The sequence below is a fragment of the Lepisosteus oculatus genome, chromosome 3 (assembly GCF_040954835.1).
Source record: "Lepisosteus oculatus isolate fLepOcu1 chromosome 3, fLepOcu1.hap2, whole genome shotgun sequence".
Lineage (NCBI taxonomy): Eukaryota > Metazoa > Chordata > Actinopteri > Semionotiformes > Lepisosteidae > Lepisosteus > Lepisosteus oculatus.
Window position 1 is genome coordinate 49,210,553 of NC_090698.1, and position 21,408 is coordinate 49,231,960.

At 38.1% G+C, this 21,408-nt stretch overlaps 1 protein-coding gene across 3 annotated transcripts; it reads left to right on the forward strand.

Moving 5' to 3' along the window:
* The first annotated feature begins 1,988 nt into the window (after positions 1-1,988).
* On the forward strand, positions 1,989-10,943 carry fbxo4 (F-box protein 4). 3 transcript variants are annotated; one of them, XM_006626915.3, is made up of 7 exons: positions 1,995-2,473; positions 4,534-4,766; positions 5,308-5,528; positions 6,016-6,091; positions 7,503-7,681; positions 7,987-8,162; positions 10,270-10,943. In XM_006626915.3, the coding sequence occupies exons 1-7, from the start codon at positions 2,315-2,317 to the stop codon at positions 10,351-10,353; spliced, it is 1,128 nt and encodes a 375-aa protein (XP_006626978.2). In that variant the 5' UTR covers positions 1,995-2,314; the 3' UTR covers positions 10,354-10,943. The 3 variants fall into 3 exon arrangements, with proteins under 3 accessions (XP_015221622.2, XP_006626978.2, XP_015221614.2); XM_015366128.2 differs by lacking the exon at positions 1,995-2,473 and adding an exon at positions 2,487-2,582; XM_015366136.2 differs by lacking the exon at positions 7,987-8,162 and having other exon boundaries at positions 1,989-2,473.
* The last annotated feature ends 10,465 nt before the right edge of the window (positions 10,944-21,408 follow it).

The following is a 21,408-nucleotide window of genomic DNA, read 5'->3' on the forward strand; positions in this document are numbered from 1 at the left end:
CCACTGCTAAAACATGTCACGCACATAATTCCCATCCTGTGCAAACTACACTTCTTATGAAAGTTAACTTTAAGGTTTTCCTGCTCACATATAGTATAAGGCTTTGAATGTTCTGCCTCTAGATTGTCTTAAGGACTTAGAGTGTACAGTAGTTAGTACTTGGCTGAATACCAAGCTCTCGAAACTGTGGGAGAGGAGCCTTCTTGTGCACAGCTCCTGCTGTGTACCACACTGGCAAAATCCATTAGAGACTTGCAACATTTGACATTTTAAAAACTTGGCAATTTGCTGTAACAATTTTTTATAGATAGAGTGCATTCAGCAAAAACGTTTATTTTAGACAAGTAGTACATTTTCCTCACTTCTATTTACCATAAATTACAAGTGCTTGTCTTTACAAAAAAAAAATATTCTACACGTAACAAACTGGTGGCACAGTGCTGCGGAGGTTAGCATTGTTGCCTCGTGGCCCTGGGGTGCTACCTGCTTGGAGTTTGTAGGTTCCCCGTGTTCATGTGGATTTTCTCTGGGTGCTTCGTTTCCTCCCACAGTCCAAATACATTTGTGCAGGTTAAAAGGGTTCTGGGAAAATTGGCTCTTCTATGAGTCTGTGCGTGTTTATCTACCCTGCAATGGACTGGCTTTCCGTCCACGGTGTATACTGTCTTGCGCCTGTTGCTTGCTGGTACTGTATAGGCTTCGCTTCCGCCGTGACCCTGAATTGAATAAACTGGTTAGAAAAAGAATGGATGGAGAAACTGGCGGCTTGCTTTGCTGAGAGCTGTAATGACAGAGAGGCTACCACAAGAGCCCGCCAAAGCCGCAGTTCAGACACTTCAAAATATTGTAGCCTACCTGTGTTGTTTAATTGTTAATGAAATAGGAAATTTAACATTTCACAGGTTTGTTCTGTATATAAGGTTAGGGTGTTCTCACAGGCAGTTATAGTTTAGTGGTATTTGTAAGTTCTAGCAAGGTTGGTAGACTTAGTACAGTTTGTGGGGCTACTGGTATCCTGAGTCTCCATTTTGCTTAATTGTACTGTGTGTTACTGCAGAGTTTCAGGGACTTCAGGAAATGTTTTGCGTTTATGTATATATTTGTCTTGATTATCAATATAAATTCAAGAAATACTTTGGCCCTGACGTTTTTTTCCAGAGTCTGGAGTGTTTCACGTGGGGAAGTCCTCATCTGGTCATCGTATGGAGGAGATCTTGCCAAAACTAGTTTAAAATTTAAATTAGAAGAAATAAAAAAGAGTGACTACTTATCATGCCTGTTTTAGTTTTCCTTAATGCCCAAATTCCATTTTGAACTGATTAATGAAACACATCCATCTCATATTCGTCATCAACATCGATAAATATTATTTGAAAAAGGGTGCATATTTTAAATAGTTTTCTTTGGCAACCATTAAAGTGTCTACATGTTGCTGGTTTGTTAGCGTGTATTGTAAGATCATGGGTTAGAGAAAGTGGCTATAGAAATCGCCAGGACCAGAAGAAGAGGAGCAAAACTTCAAGCATATTCATGCCACTTGGAAAAAGTGTTTTTTTTATTATTATTATTTTTACACCCCGTGTAAAAAGTCAAGTATTTTTACTTGACTGGAAGGATGATTCAAAAGGTTTTGCATCACCCCCAAGAAACTATACGCACCACCACCTAATCCAGGTGGGGCAGTCTTGCCATGCCATGAGATGCTTACAGAAGCAGATTACAGACGAGGATAATGAAGTTACTTGTTCCTTCACCATAACTCTCTGGAAGGTGGGAGGCACCAATGTCAGGGAATTATGTCGTTTAATAATAAGCAGCTTCACCACATTCCCAGGAGAAGGAAAAATCAAGGGGACGAAGACGATAATAATGGATAAGATCGAGTGTTATTGTAAATGTTTATTGTAATTGTGTTCGTCAACGCTGTATTTCGTCGGTCATGACAATAAAGCTCTTTGAGTTTGAATCAGGCACCATTTACAGAGAACTACAATAACCACGATGCATTAGCTTTATCTCATGCTCTGGGAGACGTGGAACTTACAGCGTCTGTTTTGGAAGCATCTGCGATTTTACTGAGCTTGGGTGGAACTGGATCTTGACATGGATATTTCTTACGTTTCTTGTTGAGGAAGACCACAAAGCGGTGATACATTTGTTAAAGTAAATCGCAGATATTGGACTTAAATTAATTTTCAGGTTGATAGCACGTTTTCAAGGTGCAAATAGCTACACTATTACTATATTCTCTAGTTACGGACCTCTATATTGTAGCTTAACCTGTCAAACCAATGTTAACTCGCTGACAGCGACGATGGCTGAAGGGAGATGGAGTAGTCTGGAATCTGCTGTTATTAACAGTTTGAGGAAGTTTAGAGACAGGTATTTCCAAATTGCTACGAAAAATGAAACGACTGAAGGAAATTCAGATCAAGAAAAAATAACAAGGACATGCTACTTGGACAGTTTACCGGTAGGACAACTTTTTAAATCAAAATGTTCATTGCAAAGTTATACAGCACAGTGCGATGAAAGAACAAAAGAATGTGTTGAAAGTTGGGATAATACCTGCATTTTACAGTGTAAGTTACCGGATAAGGAGGAGTTTAACTCTTAAATACAGTATACTGTATAGTAAATTGATTCTATTCCAGAGGACATTGAGAATGCACTGATTTCTTTTAAACCAGGCCCTGTACATTTTAAGGCAGACCCAGATCACAAGCTGCAGAAAGATTGTTTTGGAATCTGTATGATCAAAATGTTTAATTTTACAGAAATGTACAGTACAACACAAAATGTAGTCTTACTTTTCAGAAAGAATGTAGGCTCTTTCTGATAAGGACTGGGTCGTGTTCAGTCACCATTACTTCAGATTCTCTACGATTTGTTGTTCCTCTCTAGATCTGCGGATATTTGAAAGTCCTAGGACAAACATACTATTGTATTAAAACAACACCAAATGTCATTAGTTCCCATACTTATTTGTTGCCTTTTTAATAAAGGTATATGTTATTTCTGTTGCCTTTTTTATAGCTAGTCTTATTTTTGTAATGCCCACCCGAACAGCAAATTGTGTGTTTTTCACGCCACGGGAGAATGAGGAAGTTGACACATACTGTACTGTACCTCCCAATTGCGAGTCACTATAGACGACAGGAATCACAAACCCTTACCGTAGGTTCACCACTGACTGGAAGAGAAGCGAGTCCCTCACCACCTGCACTGTTTTTAAGTGATCCGACTCGAATCCCCGAGCATACAGATCATGCGAGAGTCTTTTACCGATTAAGCCACTTGGAATGCGCCTACTTTATTTTTTTAATACTGTAGCTTCAGTACAAATAAGTAAAAACATTACATGTGCAAAAGAGAGACACGAACAAGGTTAATACTTAACAAGACAATACAATATAATACAATGAACATAAGAACGTTTGCAAACGCGAGTAGCGATCTAGTGTATTTGATTTTGAAAAGGTAATTGATCTGAGGATCTCATCTAGCGGTTTCTTGAAAACCGCAATGAGATAACATTCAACAACGGCGCATGATAACGTTATTAGAACCCCCGCCAACTTTGGTACAAAGAAGTGTTTTATGTTCTTGGTTGATTATTACATTATTAGAATGAGTACAGGTACATTATTCCTACAGTCACATCATAGAGGAAGATCCTAATAATTAGAACTAATCTAGAGGATCCTACATGTCGTCAGTTTCTATGCAATAGTCCAGCCTTAGAAAATGTAGGACTTGATTAACTTTTTAGGGATCATTGAAAGAGCAACAGCAGTAAAGGATACAAATTATATGACAGGGTATAAGCCAATTTCAGAAAGCTTTAGATAAAACCTGTTATAAAAGATTAATACTGTAAGTTACATTTGGCAGGCATTAAGTATAATGCATAACCAGTATTTGGATTAAGACCTTGTTAATGTTTAGTAAGATGCATATAAGAGGTGATTGTTCAAACTGGTGCTGTGTACATAGTACACTACATAGGGATCTGTATTTGGCACACTACTCTGCTAAATTATCCAGTTTCCTGGGTTCTGGTATAATTAGTTAACTCTTCTAAGCTGTGACCATTGCTTCTTTCAAGAAATGTTTGGATGAGATCCTCAGATCATTTAGATACTCAAAAACCAGTCAGATGTGTTGAAGGGCTCTTCCACGTTCTCTAGTTCATGCAGTATGTTGGTCATCTACTGTAGATGATTAAGAAATTGTCTGTCAAACAGACGTCCCACTGAGGAAAAACTCACTGGTTCTGTCCTAAAGTGATTTCTAACAACACCTCAGTGTCTAATGGATTTTCACTCTATCTAACCCAGATATCAGGGTGACACACTCCAGTGCGCAAGCCCCCCGTGTGGCAAAACATGTTTTCAGATTTAAAAAAATGCTTTCACTGTAACACATGCTTTCAGTGAGAATACCTTTAATGCTGAAAAAGTAGTACACTAAAAAAGTAACCTCTTTTTTTCCATCATTTGCTAGTTTTCACTGTCTTTTCTCTTGCTGAAGGTGGATATCCAGTTTTATGTCATGTCTTTCCTGACCCCTCAAGACCTGTGCCAGCTGGGCAGCACTAGCCAGTACTGGAGCTCTGCCGTGCGAGATCCAGTCCTGTGGAAATACTTCCTTCTCAGAGACATCCCTTCCTGGTCCTCCATCGACTGTACCTCCCTGCCAGATTTAGCGACTCTCCACAAACCCTTACATGAGAGCACAGAGAGTTATCCAGACTTCATGGCAGAGTACGTATTGAAGTTGAGTTAGACTTCCAAAACCACAAACGTTCAAACATGTCATCTTATATTATTATCTTCTGTAAAAACAGATCCAGCTTAATTCACTTTAATGTGTTTTTGTGTCTACTCATCCCTGCTTTCATCCTGATTGTTGTGCGGCAGTCTGTAAGGCAACAGCGGAGGCAGGGGTTACTTAATGCCAGTTCAATATTCTGCTTCACTTACGTAGGGGTGAATTAAGATATGAAGGATTGAAGGAAATTCTAAAATCGTAGAAAACTGGTTTGTCCAATATCACCCAAATAATTCAGCTAGGCATGAGGAAGTATGTATTAGGCCACAAAGGAAAAATGGAAAATTAAATAAATAATGTGCACACATCTCTGCAACACTGAGTTATTTGACAACTACTGCAGTGTGTTGTGTATTAATGCTGTAAGTAGAGCCTTCAGATTATTTTTGCACCAGTACTGTGCTAGTCATCAATATTATGCTAAAGGGAAATTAAACACATCTCAGTCTTTGTGTCCTTTGTTATGTACTTCAGGTATTTAAGATGTTACCCAGCATCAAGAAGACGATCAAGACCTCTCAGACCGAGATATAGGGCGGTAACATCATTCTTTCACTCCCTGGTGGTTAACTCCGAGCCCTGCTTTGCCATGTTTGGCCCCGGCTTGGAGCAACTGGATGTCTCATACGTGCGGAAAATGATGACCTCTCCAGATGTGTTACCTATTGCGGGCTTTCCTCAAAGACAGATTAATGGTGTGTACCATCCGAATATACAGTATATATATATAAAATATCTTTTGATGGCAGTATACAGTTTTTTTTAAAGTTTGGGCACAATCAATTTTGTTGATTTTCTAAGTGAAAAGAAGTTAACAAAACCTCTGCAGCTAACAAACTTAAACTTGGAGACTGATATTTCTGCCAAATGGGGTGTTGCTAAGTACTGACTGATAGGGTGCCCAAATGTTTGCACATGCCACATTTACTGTTTTATTTTTTTCAATCTGTGAAATTCAGCCAGTAAATAGTTACTGTGCATTAACATTTGCAGAAATATGTCAAGTTTAAGTTTGTTCCCTGTAGAGGTTGTGTTAACTTCTGTTCACTTAGAAAATCAACAAAACATGTAATCTGGCCACAGATGCCCAAACTTTTACATACAACTGTATACTGTGCTATTTTCAAAGGTTCACAATGTTAATGTTATAGCCCCTTATTCTTATAATTTTTGATATTGCAGGTGTTGGATCTGGAATAAGCTTCAGGTTTAATAACCAGCAGACATTTAACATTATAACATTGTACTCGGAAACAAAGTAAGTTTACTCAGTCATGGGTTTTGTCTGTCTATCTGTTTGACTTTTTTCATTTGCTTACTGTTTGCACTATCTTTTCAAAGCCATGCTCCTTGCTAATTTTCATAGACAGCAAGAAATATGCCTGTAGTGTACAGTATAGGATCAAAGAGAAGCTCATCTACATTCTGTGCAATAGATACAGTAGATACTTTATTGATCCCGTGAGGGAAATTGCAGTGCAACAGCAGCTTAACACAGACAACACAGCAACAGTGTAATGAATGATACAATAATAATAATACAATCCATACAATACAATCAGTACAGTGAGAAGTGCACTAAGAATAGTTACTCACAGTCCAGAACACACAAAGAACAAACCAGAACAGGACACTACACATAAAAGTAATATTGCACAATATAAATATAAATATAAATGTATTGCACAGGTCCCTGGCATATATTGCAGAAAAATGGTTGTAAACGTGGAAAAAGAAAAAGAACAGATGTATCAGTTTACTGTTCAGTCCAGAAACAGGTCACTGTCAATGTTGCCCCTGCTCAGACACGAGGTGTATGTGTTGTACAGTCGTATGGCAGAAGGCAAGAATGACCTCCTGGAGCGCTCCCTGTCGCACCGTGGATGGATCAAGTCTATTGCTGAACGTGCTCATCATTTCTATAAGCATGTCATAGAAGGGATGGGAGACGTTGTCCATGATGGCCTATAGTTTGAACACCATTCTCCTCTCAGCCACTACTTCCAGGGGGTCCAGGCCAGACCCAATTACAGAGATCCAAATTTGGAAATTACTTAGATTATAAGGATCATCTGTTGAGTTGTGGGAGGGATTTGCATACATTTGTCTTTTTGGTAGTTTCACTTTGGTAGTTGAGCTAGTTCCATGAGAATCCATCCATTTTCTGATTTTTCAACGTCTGGATCATGGGGGAGCCGGAGCCTATCCCAGCATGCAGTGGGAGCAAGGCAATGAACGCCCTGGACACGATGCCAGTCCATTGCAGGGGAGATAGACATGCACACACCCAGGGCATAATTTTCCACATGACAGTTTACCCACCAGTTTTTGGACTGCGGGACAAATTGGAGCACCCAGAGGAAACTCATGTGAACACAGGGAGACATACTGTATATAAAAATATAAACTCCACGCAGATAGCACCCCAAGTATAGAATTGAACTCAGGGCCCCAGGGCTGTGAGACAGTAATGTTAGCCACTGTATCACCATGCTGCCAACTAGAGCACTTTAATATACATAACCTTACTTTGGTGTTACTGGCAGTTTCTATTTGTAGAATTCTATTGTCAGTATTTCTTTTGTATCCCCTAACTTTCAGGGAAAGTTTCAGTGGAAACGTGCTGAGAATGCAGTGCCCGTTTTCTTACCTGCATGTTGTTGCTCTAGGAAAGAAAGGGAGAGGGCTCGGCTTGAACAGCACAGCGTCCAGAGCAAACTGTTCCTGCGGGAGGCAGACAGCAAGGCGGAGCGTTCCACAGCAAAGTACACGGCAATGCCACACGTCCAGGAGGTGTGCAGAGTTGTGAATGGTTTCATCTATGTGGCCAATGCGGAAGAGAACGGAGGTAAGAACGACATTCCCAGAGCTCTTACAAAATTAGAACCTGGTACTGTTTTAATAGTTTAATCACGAACACATTGTGCACATTGGAAGTAAATTATGTATATGACATATGAGGCAAGCAAACATTCATCAAAGTGGTTAAAGGAAGCCTGATATATTAATTAGTCGGGATGAGTTGAGCTGATGCTGACTTGGGCACAAAAATTGCAGTGTCCCTTTCGCACACCAATACACTCACACAAAAAGAATTCATTCAGGGTTTTGACCCTTGATGGGCACAGTTTGAGGTGTTGTCTGGCTTTTGAGGTGCGGACCGTGAAGAAGAATTGGCCCAAATTCAAGCCATGATTGACCCGGCCTGGGGGCCGTCCACTCGTCCCTTGCTGGTGCTGTCCTGCATTTCCAGGGAGGGATGCAGGAGAATTCCTTGTGTAAACATGGCTGAGCAGTTGCACCTGAAACAACTTCCGAACCCTTGGCTGGTAAGGAAAGGCTGAATTCTCATCTCATGAATTTAGAATCTAAATTCGGCCAGCAGCCTTATCACTCTGCAACTCACAACTCACAACTGGCAACCAGCTGAAGCTCAGCAGGCGAGAACCTGGCCAGTACCTGGATGGGAGACCTCCTGGGAAACACTAAAGTTGCTGCTGGAAGAGGTGTTAGTGGGGCCAGTAGGGGGTGCTCACCCTGTGGGCAGTGTGGGTCCTAATGCCCCAGTTTAATGATGGGACACTAGACACATCCAGGTGGGGCTGCACGTTGGTGGTGGTGGAGGGGAGTCCCCATTACCTGTAAAGCGCTTTGAGGGGAGTGTCCAGAAAAGCGCTATATAAGTGTAAGCAATTATTAATTATTATTATTATTTTACTGTAAAAAGGCACCGTCCTTTGGATGAAACGTAAAACTGAGGTCCTGACTCTGTGTGGTTGTTAAAAATCCCAGGGCGTTTCTCGAAAAGAGTAGGGGTGTAACCCCGGCATCCTGGCCAAATTTCCCATTATTATGATAATCTGCAATGGGCAGCAGGGTGGTACTGTACACTGGTGAGCATTGCTGCTTCAAAGTGCATGTGTTCTAGATTCAGTTCCTGAGGTGCTATCTGCATGGAGTCTATGTGCTCTCCCTGTCTTCACATGGGTTTCCTCCAGGTGCTCAGGTTTTCTCCCACAGTCCAACAACATACTGGTAGGTTAATTGGCTTGTGGGAAAACCGGTTCTGGTGGGTGTATTTGTGTCTGTCTGCCCTACAGCAGACTGGCATCCCCTCCAGAGTGTACTGTATCTTGCCTTCTGTTTGTTGCCTACCTGGATGGGCTCCAGCTCCACTGTGACCCTGAATTGAGTAGAGTGGTTAGAAAATGGATGGATGGTTAGAACCAGCAACTATTTTTTGTTATATTTCCACTCAGTTTGGAATCGCCAAGTGTGTCATTACATCTTGGCTTAAGTATATGACACAGCTAACCGCACAGGGGCATGTGAAAGAGAAAAAGGGGTCATATAACCCTTCCACCAGTACAATCATTAATCTTTTAACATACTACAAGCTGTACTGAGATATATTGGGGCTTAACTGCTGATTGAAGGAGTGGCTCATCCTGTGGTGACATTACTGCAAGTGTGAAGTCGTTGGGGTCACTGTTTCTTTGACAGAACCCCAAATGACTAATCCGATGCCTATTCCCAGTGGCTCTGGTCCAAATGTTCTCTTCCCCTTGGAGAATCCCAGGCACAGATGGCCAGGCTTTGTTGTGTCCCAGGGCTGTGAGATCTGGATCACAGAGCTCAATCCGGTTGAGCCACTCAGGAGCCCCAGAAGCACTGCTTTTCCCCTCAAGCTCAGTGACTTGCCTTATGATTGATAAATTAAGTACTGTTAGTTTGTCTCTTGGGCCCTAGATTTTGTTCTGGACCCGGGGTGTTTTGTGTGCTACGTTTGACACAGAATGAACTTTATCTTATACACATAATTTAAATGTTCACTTCTTCACCCCTTTGTTGTTTATGTGATATTTATGTCTGTGAGAAAGTATGTTTTATAGCATTTGCAATAAAAAATATTTGAAAGTTTTCCATTGCCTGAACAAGGAGTGGAACCATGATATCACACACAATTGAAGATTTGAAGTCCCAACTCATTTGCTGGAACACTTGTTTTTAGACCGGTCAGAATTGTGATTCACAATGAGGTATATCACCTTGGTTTGGTGAAAAAGTAATTAAGCCCCCTTAAGAGTTTATGGTTTAACATATTTAGACATACAGTTTTTGACCTTCACCTAGTCTTCACTAAGTTCTAACAGTGGATAAAACTAACTTCATTTGAGAAATAACACACAAAAACTCTACTTTGTCATTATTTATTTAAAAGTAAGCCAGTATTGAGTTTCTTTCTGTGAAAAAGTAAGTACTGTATTTCTACTAAGTGATGGACAAATATGTCTAAATATGTTAAATCATAAAATCTTAGGGGGTGTGCAAGCAGCTGGTATAAGTTGTTTAAATTAAGGTCAAAATAACATTAACATTGTTTTTGAAAAGCAAAATGTGAATGTGTATTTATAATTTCTCTTTTTTGCATTTCAGGTCCAGGACTCTGAAGCTGAATCACTAAATGGATTTTTAAATGGAATAGAATGGCTTTTGGGAGAAATTGGGATAAATGTTTAGATCATTCAGAGTAACCTTTCATGCTTTTGGAAATTGTAAATATTAACACAACTCTTAAAAGAAAAGAACAGGTAAAAATATTTGTGAAGACTACACCTCTTTTATATATCAGAGACTTAATATGCAAATTTTATGTTTGTATTTGGAAAGAAGTGATTGGCATAGTTCAGAACTTTTTTGAATCTGTAGGCATCATCGCTTCAGGTGATAATAAGTGGAAACCTGCTCGATGTCAAGGATACCATGATGCTCCTATTGTGGATGTGTCAACTCAGTGAATTGTCAGTAAGGTGTACTGTATAATTACAGATTGAAGCTGTTTTCTTTCTCTGGTATTACTTTTGGCATTTTAAGGTTTGACAGTCCACATGACAGAATCAAAACCTTAATTACTGCTCCTGTTCCCTGTTACAGGGAAGTGTTCCCAATCACTAACCCTCATTTAACCCAGCACTATCCCACTTAATGCAGGGTCTGTTGTTATCTGGGGTTTATTGCACTGTAGCACTGCATTATTGCATACCAGCACGATTATAATGCTTCTATCCAGCCTCTAAGGTCTTTCAGAAATAAATGTACCTTTTAATGAAGTGAATGGTTTAAAATTGTCAACAACCTTAAGCAAAATTTCTCAGGTCTAGCTCAGAAAATGCTTGGGTATGTTATAAAAAAATTGAGTAATTGAGTATAAGACCTCTGATTTACCTGTTGCTGGAGAAGACCTCAAATGACTGTTGCTGTTGCAAATAACATCCTTTGTCGGTTAATTCAATTTTTTTTACTCTGGGATTTAAAAAATCGCTTGGACTGAGTTTATACAGCTGTGGTGCTTATTTGTTCATTATGGTTTGTGTAGTGTGGAACATCGCATCTACTGATGGGGACACTATACTGTAAACAGGCGCCGTCCCTCGGATGAGATGTAAAACCGAGGTCCTGACTCTCTGTGGTCATTAAAAATCCAAGGGCGTTTCTTGAAAAGAGTAGGGGTGTAACCCCGGTGTCCTGGCCAAATTTCCCATTGGCCCTTATCAGTCATGGCATCCTAATAATCCCCATCTGTGAATTGGCTTCATTCATAGATGGGGATTCATCCTTCATCCAGGTGGATGCTGCACATTGGTGATGGTGGAGGGGAGTCCCCATTGCCTGTAAAGGACTTTGAGTGGAGTGTCCAGAAAAGCACTATATAAGTGTAAGCAATTATTATTTTTATTATTACTGTGTTACTGTGCAGTACTCCCTGTAAACAGCAGGTGACAAAGTTTCCCCACTACAACTGGTCATTTTCATACCCAATATAGTACAGGAAATGCAGCTCAGTCTTGTATTTTACAAAACTACTAATGCAGAGACAAGAACATACATAACTTGGTAACCACTTGCAAAGCCTTTAGTATTAATCACTGATGCTTTGGATTTTGAAGTTTGTGCTCTTCTGAATGTTATCTTGAAGAATCTTGAAAGAACGTATCACATAGTTGCAGATTTGAAGATGACAAACGAAAGATGATATCGGAAGCTTTGAATGGAGTGCTCATGCTGTCCAGGCATTTTCATTAAAAAAATTATACCGGATGTATCAGTTATTCCAGCATCTACACACTCAAGAAAGAAAACTACACATTCAAGAAATGCATCTCATCTGGATCCATGGATCTTTCGTTTCTTGAGCTGGGTTGGTAGACTTTTCCTCACTTCTGCAACTCAAGATCCTGTACAGCAATGCACCTTCTGTTCTTGGTTTTAAATGCACTTGCCCATAGTTTCCAATCCTGGGTCAATTTTTATTGCCGATTCTGAAGTCTTTTGGGATCACTTTGTTGATGGCTTTAAAGGTGTGGAATGTGGAATTCTTATAATCGGGTCCCGTTTTCTTTTCAAGTCTAAAAAGGTTTAATTTCTGTAACCTGTAAGAATAGGACACAAGCCTGGCAATGTATCTGGCTATTCTATTCTGGACTGATTCCAGAACAGAAATATCATTTTTTGTAATGTAATGACCAAAATAGCTCACGGCATTCTCAGTGAGGTTGTACGAGTGAATTATAGAATATTCGTGTAGCAACCCTTGTTTTAAATTATTCACTTCCCCATATTGTGTGGAAGATTGGTCATTTTTATGAGTAGCTTCTTTAAGTAGAAGCTACTAGAAATGTGTTTTTATTTACTACATTGACTACCATTTGCCACATTTATTTTTTACTTGCCTTTGCAGGTGCAGTATTTGCTAATCCTTCTATTTTGCTAATCTGCAAGTTTCATTAGTTAATAAAGTAAACCAGGATCTATATTACTGATAATAATTTGAAACAGCATTAGCACTAATAAAGATTCCTGGGAAACAGCATTAACAATGTTCCCCAGAAAGAAATACATGACATTTATTGGTTGAGATAGCTGCACCTTATTTCCACCAAGAAAATAACCTGTAAAAAAGGTTATTTTGACAAAATGACGAACGAGCACATTGTTATCATCTGTATTTATTACAACATTTAAACAACGGCTGGTATTGCGAACAAAGCAAATAGGATGCAGCAAATAGAATTTAAGATGCTGAGATGCTTTCCATGTTTTACGTCATTTTCCAACCAGATGATGCGACTTAATAACAGCAGGTGGTAGTGTTGCCCCTTTTGTGGGAATATGGAACCAGCAGCCCTGCTGTTATTGTCATACTGACATGATATCCAGGCTTCTTTCAGTAAATGTTGAAATTCTGTTAGATTTGTGTGCACACACTACCCATACCTATCATAATATTTTTCATGATTTGATTTATATTTCTTATTTTATTTATGATTGATACATGTTTTACAAGGAAGACCTTTTGGGTTTATTTGTTTCAAGAGCACATAGCTGCTTTGAATTATAGGAATTAATGTCTAAGGAGACTTACAGGACTTACAGTACAATTCCATGTCACTGGACACAGAGTTGGTTATTTCACACTGGTGAGCCTAATTAGGACAATACAGCTGTCGTATACTGTATCTTCATTTTTAATATTATACATGTAAAAACTTGAATCAGAAGATTCAATGGGTTCTCCCTCCATAACCCAGTGAAATTGCATTAGCTGATTTAAATGTATTCCTATAATTCATAGACATAGACTACTTGGTCTCCTGCAGCTCTATTAAATTTTCATTAGGCACGAAACCTAAGGAATGTTCTACCATTCACGTAATTAACAAAGCACCCATGGTTAAAATTAAATAATTATTTTGTTTACATGTACAGAGTAATATTTTCATCACCAACAAGAGCGCAATAAAGGTTTACATAGTTTGATATTTACACTGTTCTGTCATTTTTAATAGATTTATGCAGATTATTGCTTTAATTGTATTTATGAGCATGAAAATAGTGCCATATAATCAATATATAAAAACCTAGATTGATCATTTTTCTGATTGAAAACAGAAATGATTTTTAATGTGACAAACACAATAGCAATGTAATTAGTAAAAAAAACTGAGGTAAAGTTTGCAATTAAAAATGGACATTTTCATTTAAATTTGTGTGGTTCAGTGGTTGTGAGAACCCAATGTAAAGTAAAAACAACACTGAAGCAAACACTTTGCATGTGAGCTTTCTTTTGAACAATTAGAATAATGCTCTGGAAGTGTAATGCTTGACATTGTAAAGCCAAGTTCTAGAAGTATCAATCAACCTGCAAAATACTTCTCAATAATGGAACTCCATACCTCAGGCAATTTAATGCATTAAGCCTTGGACACTTCCTAATAATTATTACTTGTATGCTTGCATATTGTTGAACAAGTTGCATTCCAGGCTGCTTCCAATGCACTGCACCAGTAAAATAGCACAAAGGAAGCAATTTTTTCTCATTTGTTTTCTGCACTTCACTGTACTTGTCCTGCAAAGTTGTCGCACTGTGGGTGAAATCACCTGACTCATTAATAGCTGTCTCGCTGTGAACACCTTCTGCTTCTAAAGTTGTTTAGGGTAAAGGGCACATTTTAGCAGAAGCTGAGCAGTATGAACACGCATTTCATAAAGCAAATTGGACTGACATTTGGAATCCAGAGGGAACATCTTTTTTTAAAATCTTGCTAAAGTTAAAAATATAATTTCAGAAAAAAAAATAATTTAATGGCCATCCGATTTTTTAGCTTTTCTGTCTTTCTCAAGCACATATTCAGTTCCCAGTGATATTTCTATTCTGTTTTACGTTTAACTTACTATACTGTACATATGTTTACATGCTATACAATACAATTCTTTTTAATCCGTAGATAAAAGTTGTATTTAGTTAATTATGTCTTTAAAATAAACATCCTCTCGTATTAGTTTTGAACAATTTAAAAACTATGGCTTCACTAGACTACATTATGTTAATTAAATAAACATTAGGCTGCCTTGCTGAAAAAACATATACTCATTTTTTTCTCCTTTTTAGACATTAATTTTTCCCCTTTGAATGGAGAAAAAGCCATTTTTCTATGACCTTTCTCATTTTTTGTCTGAGTAACATTCTAAGTACCAGTTATATGTGGAGTTTAATGTAGCATAAAAATCGTAATTACAGCAATTCTGACACATTAACACAAAATTACAATTTTAATAGCAGATAATAGATTTTTCTCCAAATTACTATGTGGAAGGTACTTTCTTGAAGACTACAGCAACATTTCAAGGATTTTAATTTTGATGTAAAAATTGGATGATGTAAACATTAATTTACAGAGCACCTTTCATTAACGTTAAGAGCCTCTTAATGTTTTTTTTTTTCATCCTGGTAATGAATTATATCTTCAAATGCACACACCATCTCAAATGGTAAATGTTGAAAAGAAAAAGCAAAGATATTTTTAGAATATTAAACTGAAAATGTGAAAAGGGTACCAGTATTTCATGAGCCCGCAACAAAATTGAACACGTTTTGAACATCTGTCCTGTCTTCAAGAAATGCTATCTATCATTTTTACTTTGCATTGACCATACAGTATATTGCTTTTCTAGACAGCAGTGATTTTTAAATCGCCTTAAGTCTCACCGTCCAGAGCGCTATCCATGCCCTGAGATCTGAGATCAGGCAATTTAGTTTCTCAGTATGGAATATTTCACCTAAGTGGGAGAAAATTAATTCACAAATACACAACAGAAGTCTCTTTAATCACATTAAATAGTATCTCTAATGCACTTTGATTTCTTGTGTTTATTCATTCATCACAGCACAGCTATTGTCAGGCTGCTGACTTTGTCACATGCATCATTGTCAAAACATAAGTACCGCTTACAGAAATGTTGAACACTTTAAATATAAAGACTAATATTTAAATTCCCACAACAAAATTAAAAACATTATATTATTGCCAAAGTCCTGTTTTCATTTTTAAGTAAATGGAAAAATACAGATTTATGTTTAAGAAAACTTTGAAGTTCTGTTTACCCTTATTTGTATATTTATGGAAATTTAATCTTTTATGGAATTATTGTGTTTGCTTGTGAAATATTGTGGAATATTTCTGTTCACTCTTTCTGCTATCAGTTTCCAACTAGTAATCAAAATCACCGCGTGATTAAACAATGTAGGAATAGGGATGTGAAGATGCCCCAGTTCAGCCAGGCATGACAATTTATATTGTGTCGTAATCAAATGGCATTTACAAAAAAAAACTACTCTGCTACAAACTAGAAATAGAAGATGTCTTGTAATAGAACCACATTGTACAGGGTCCTTGGCAAGGTCTTGTTATAAACCAGTGATTTTTATCACAATGGTTTTACTTTAAATGGGATATTTGTTCTCAATTGTAAACAATTTGTACTGACAAAATAACATACAGTATAGCCCACCTACAAATGAAATTGAAAATACAAATAAGAATGTCATCTTTAAAATACCACAGTGGGATAGGGAACAGCTTCAGAAAGAATAATAGCATTAAAATTGTAGAATTGCAATTATAAATACATATAGTTCCAAGTATATAGCTGCGTCACCATGCGTAGGCTGCAAAGGATCAGGTAAAGGTATTCCATGCTGAAAAGAGAAAAAAAGAAACACAAGTTGTGTTTCTTTTCATCTTTCAGTTATATTTTTTCAGATCCATTCAAATGTAAGGGAAAGCAAAAATACACTACAGCAAGCGTAAGAGTCTCAGCAAAGGGTAGGAAAACTCTTCTATTTTCTTTGAGATTTAAATAAAATATTTTATTTTTCTGTAGTTGCTATATAAACCCCAACGCAGTACTTTCTCTCTTAAGGAAAACTATTTTCAAATATATATATATATGTATGCAGTATATAAATATAATGCTTTGTCACAAGACTTATAATCACAATAACCATTAAATATATACAGCACTGTGTATACAGTACAGTGAATATACACTGTTTACAAAGTTTTTACTTGCACAGTCATCACACGTTGAAACAGCAATTAGTATTTGTTATGTACCAACCTACTCCACACAGCAATTAGTATTTGTTATGTGCCAACCTACTCCACACATTCAAATAACAAAAGACATAATTACTTTGAAAGAAAATGGAAAAGTCAGGATTGCATAAGCATGCAAATGCTTTTCTGTGTGAAATCATGAGGTCGATCTGCGAGAAGCGGAAGGCACTCAGACCTTCCCCACTTTCAGGCTTTCCCACCAAAGTGAGTTGCAGGGAAAGAAGGAAGCTGATTGACCAGGTTTTGTGGTGAGACAAGACTAAATTGCAATGTTTTGGTCTAAATACAAGGTCTTACTTTGGACACAACCCCAAAAAAGTGCATCACTTGGTCAACACCATCCCCAGTGTCAGGCATGATGGCAACACCATCGCTAATCCTATGACTTACTTTGTCTCTCTCCCTCAGACCTGAAGAAGGCTCCACAGCTGTAACGTTGTGTTTCTTTTCTTTACCTTTCAGAATGGAATGAGCCTTTTACCTGTTCCTTTGCTCTAGTTCTGCTTCTCATCAGCAGATACTGGGAAGCTTGACAAGACTTCAGTCCTAAAACTAGGACAGAAATGAATCTTTCAGCAGGACAATGATCCAAAGCAAAAGGCCAATGCTATATTGAAGAGGCTTAAGAATAAGCAAGTGTGGATCTCATTGAGTGGCCCAGTCAAAGTCTTGAATTGAGTTCTATTGATAGTTTGTGGAAATACTTAAAAACTATCCATGAGTGACTCCCAAGCAACTTGAAAGAGCTTGAGTAAATTTCCCAAGATGAATGGGCAAAAAATACACTAAGTAGGTTTGTAAAGTTGTAAGAGATGTACTCAAAAAGACTTGCGACTATATTTCTTATCTGAGCTTTCAGGTTTTGAATAAAGTATTAAGTTTAAAAACCATGGATGCCTCATTTTATGATGGTAAATGACCATATGACGGGAGTTTTGAAAGTCGTAGTATAACATGAGCTCATTTTAAGATACAGAACACTTCAAAAACTAAGTTAATTTAAATAAATTATAAGTTTCAGAAATTACACTTGACACACGTTAAACCCGGTGAATATGGACCTTCACACCTAATAATTAGAACATTTCATCCTCTAATTTACAAACCGTCTTGTTCAGTTTCTCTCACAGCTACAGCTGTCATAATCTAATGCTTAAGTGCATAACCCAGATAACGTGTAATTTGGTGCTGTTATTCAAGCTGAAATGTGAAGCAATCTAGTGCATGAATTATAACAAAGACTTCGGGAGTATTATAATTGCCTCTCAAAGCCCCATTGATTTATATATATACAGTATACAATCAGATATTCCTAACTCACATAATTCTACCTGACATCCTCCTTAGAATGTGGAAAAATTATAGTTCTAATCTTGCTGAGATTGCAGAAAAAGACAATTTACATACATTTTAATAAAAAGCTAAAGGGGCAGTTGTATTTCAAAGATTCTAGTGACATACCAAGACGTATGTGCTCTCCTGCATGCTGTCATTGTGTGTGCACATTTTTCGTTGCTTTGGATGAGATGTCTGCAATGTCCTGTACATTGGTTTTCTGTCCTTTCACACGTTTTTGGCACCTTCACATCAATCGGAGTCCCCTGCTGTGTTGGCTTTCGAATTCTTAATTATCAGAGTTTACAATGAAATTTCCTGGCGGGGTGACAGCAGCCAAATTCACTTTTACCTCAGTGGCTATCCAATTCACTATCATTCCTCAGGGCATTTCCTAAATAACAATTATATTTAGTTCCATACTTAAGCCTTTTCTCCTTTGGATTTGTGCATTGTAGTTGTCCCCTTGATTCACTCCTCCTTATCCTACAGCTAGGGAGTTGGCCCTCAGCCTTCAGCCCTCTGTCCTCAGCCACACTAATCTTACTATGACCAAACATCCATTAAACATTTTTTAGAACATTTAACTCTTGGGTGTTGTTATTCCATGTGAACCATTTTTTACATTACTATTCATCAATGATTAATTGGTCCATGACCTAATTTGTTCCAGTTACGTGTTCACTTATTAGAGTAAGAATCAGTACTATTCATTTTACGGGAAAATATACACAACAGAAGGTTGTATTAATTACCCACTGTAATTATGTGTAACTCAAAAACAGATATTTTTGTTATTCCAAAGCCATCTGTGGAACAGTAATTTAATGCTGACTCATTTTAATTAAGCTCTATGCAAGATTAAGAACCATTGGAACAATTTTGTTCAGTGGGTAATTAGTTAGCCAACAGCCATATCAACCTGCAACTCACAACTGGCAGCCCACTGAAGCTAAGCAGGTGTGAGCCTGGTCAGTACCTGGATGGAAGACCTCCTGGGAAAAACTAAGGTTGCTGCTGAAAGAGGTGTTAGTGGGGCCAGCAGGGGGCGCTCACCCTGTGGTCCCTGTGGGTCCTAATGCCCCAGTATGGTGATGGGGACACTTTACTGTGAACTGGCACCGTCCTTCAGATGAGACGTAAAACCGAGGTCCTGACTCATTAAAAATCCCAGGGCGTTTCTTGAAAAGAGTAGGGGTGTAACCCCGGCGTCCTGGCCAAATTTCCCATTGTCCCTTACCAATTCTGGCCTCCTAATAATCCCTATCTATGAATTGGTTTCATTACTCTGCTCTCCTCCCCACTGATAGCTGACGTGTGGCGAGTGTTCTGGCGCACTATGGCTGCCATCGCATCATCCAGGTGGGGCTGCACATTGGTGGTGGTGGAGGGGAGTCCCCATCCCCATTACCTGTAAAGCGCTTTGAGTGGAGTGTCTATAAAAGCGGACACTCCACTCAAAGCGGACACTCATATAATTATTATTATAGTACAGTAATTCCTGACAGGCTTTTTAAAACCCATTGTTCAAAAATAATCTCAATTTCAGGGATACCTCTTAACTTTCTCATGAGGGAGGTTTCCCATTATTACATTTACGAGTCAGCTCATAAAACATCCATCCAAACGAGCAAGTAAAGATACACAAAGTTTCAACTGTGGAGCCTTCTTCACACCTGAAGAAGGTGGGAAGGTGTCAAGAAACATTGTGTCTCTTTTCCTTTCAGCGTGGAATAAACCTTCACCGGTTCCTTTGCAGCCTACGCATTGTGACACAGCTACCCTCCTCAAACTTTAAACATCCATCCATTTTATAAGCACTTCAATTCAGGGTTGCAGGGGAGCCGTAACCTACCCTGATAAGTGAAAGACACAAGGCAGGACACACCCTAGACGGGACACCAATAGAAATTGGTGCAGAATTTCTTTTTCACAACCAAGACTTCTAGTATAAAAGTTACCTTTCATGCATAAAACTCGTATTTTGTGATCATTGGTCATATGTTTGTAGAGTGAAGAAAAAACAATATTTACACTGTTTTTAGTCAATTTTTCAGTGTTTCGTATAGACTAGGAAATATGCATGTTTTGTGCACACAGTCACATTCTAACAACAGAACAGACAGAACCTTTCTCAGTTTGATCAAGATGCATCCTTTGACAGCAGGATAAGATCCAGATGCCTAGAAATGACTATGATACCAGTAGAAATAATGTAGAAATGTAGCATACAGAGATCACTTAATAATATAATAAACTACAAGCCCATTAGTCAAACTCTTGCTAAAAATAAAACCAGATAATACTGGATATAGTTACGGATTAAATTATTAACAATAACATATACTTTGTGTTTTAGGATACACAGTGTTATAAACATGTTTATGTGACATTTTCTTTTATTATTTGGAAAGCAACACTGATTATTTTATTGTGTTATACTGTTACAAATGTGGGGTTACAAAACTGATGAAAATCAGGGTTTGACCGAGTGGTTTAGTCAATCAGTGAAAGAATTATTCATAACCTCCGATTTCTAATCATATACCCGAGCGGCTGGTATAACTAGAGGCATGTGAATTCTTTATGCTCTGGCACAGCTTTGTTGAGAGGCGTAATAATCCAGACACACTTGGCTAAAACAAATTTTTATTACAATAAACTACACAAGTACACAAAACATACAACACACCAAGTTACATTATATTGTTACATACTGTATGGGGCTGGACAGATATTTTAAACCGTGACACAACACACAAAACACATAAAGTTACATTACAGTATTTACGGAAAAGGCGTTTCAGAGGCCTAACATTCTAGTCACCCAGAAAACTCCAGACTCCTACTAAGCACTAAACTCTTAATATGCCTAACAAATGCTATCTTGTAACTAAATAAAAAGTAACCTGCAGTTAAATCTCTCTCTCTTCACCCTGAATTCCACAAAATAAATGTGAGCCTATATCACTATCCATATAATGCAATCTAATCAGGAAAGACGTTTCTAACAACAGTACCAGGAAACCCAAGTTCCCTAAAAACACAGAATAGCATGCTCTCTCTAACAAGGTTCAAATACTTAGCTCCAGTCAGGTTTTGTTTGGATGTTAATAAAGTAGGAGCTCTCATCTGGCACAAGCTTCAAGTCCCAACTCCTCCAGACTTCTCTCTCCTCTGCTTGCTCTCCTTGTTTCTTCCTTCTCCTCCTGCTTCTCCTCTCTACCCCATGCTCTTAAGGTGAATTTATACTGTGTCTTTTGGCCCTGCTCCTTTGCAATCA

What these genes read in the sequence shown, in the direction of transcription:
- fbxo4 (XM_006626915.3), top strand. Translation starts at nt 2,315, where the DNA reads ATGGCTGAAGGGAGATGGAGTAGTCTGGAATCTGCTGTTATTAACAGT. An exon ending in GCTACTTGGACAGTTTACCG is followed by an intron (nt 2,474 to 4,533) that starts GTAGGACAACTT and finishes CTCTTGCTGAAG; the next exon opens with GTGGATATCCAGTTTTATGT. An exon ending in TCCTCAAAGACAGATTAATG is followed by an intron (nt 5,529 to 6,015) that starts GTGTGTACCATC and finishes TTGATATTGCAG; the next exon opens with GTGTTGGATCTGGAATAAGC.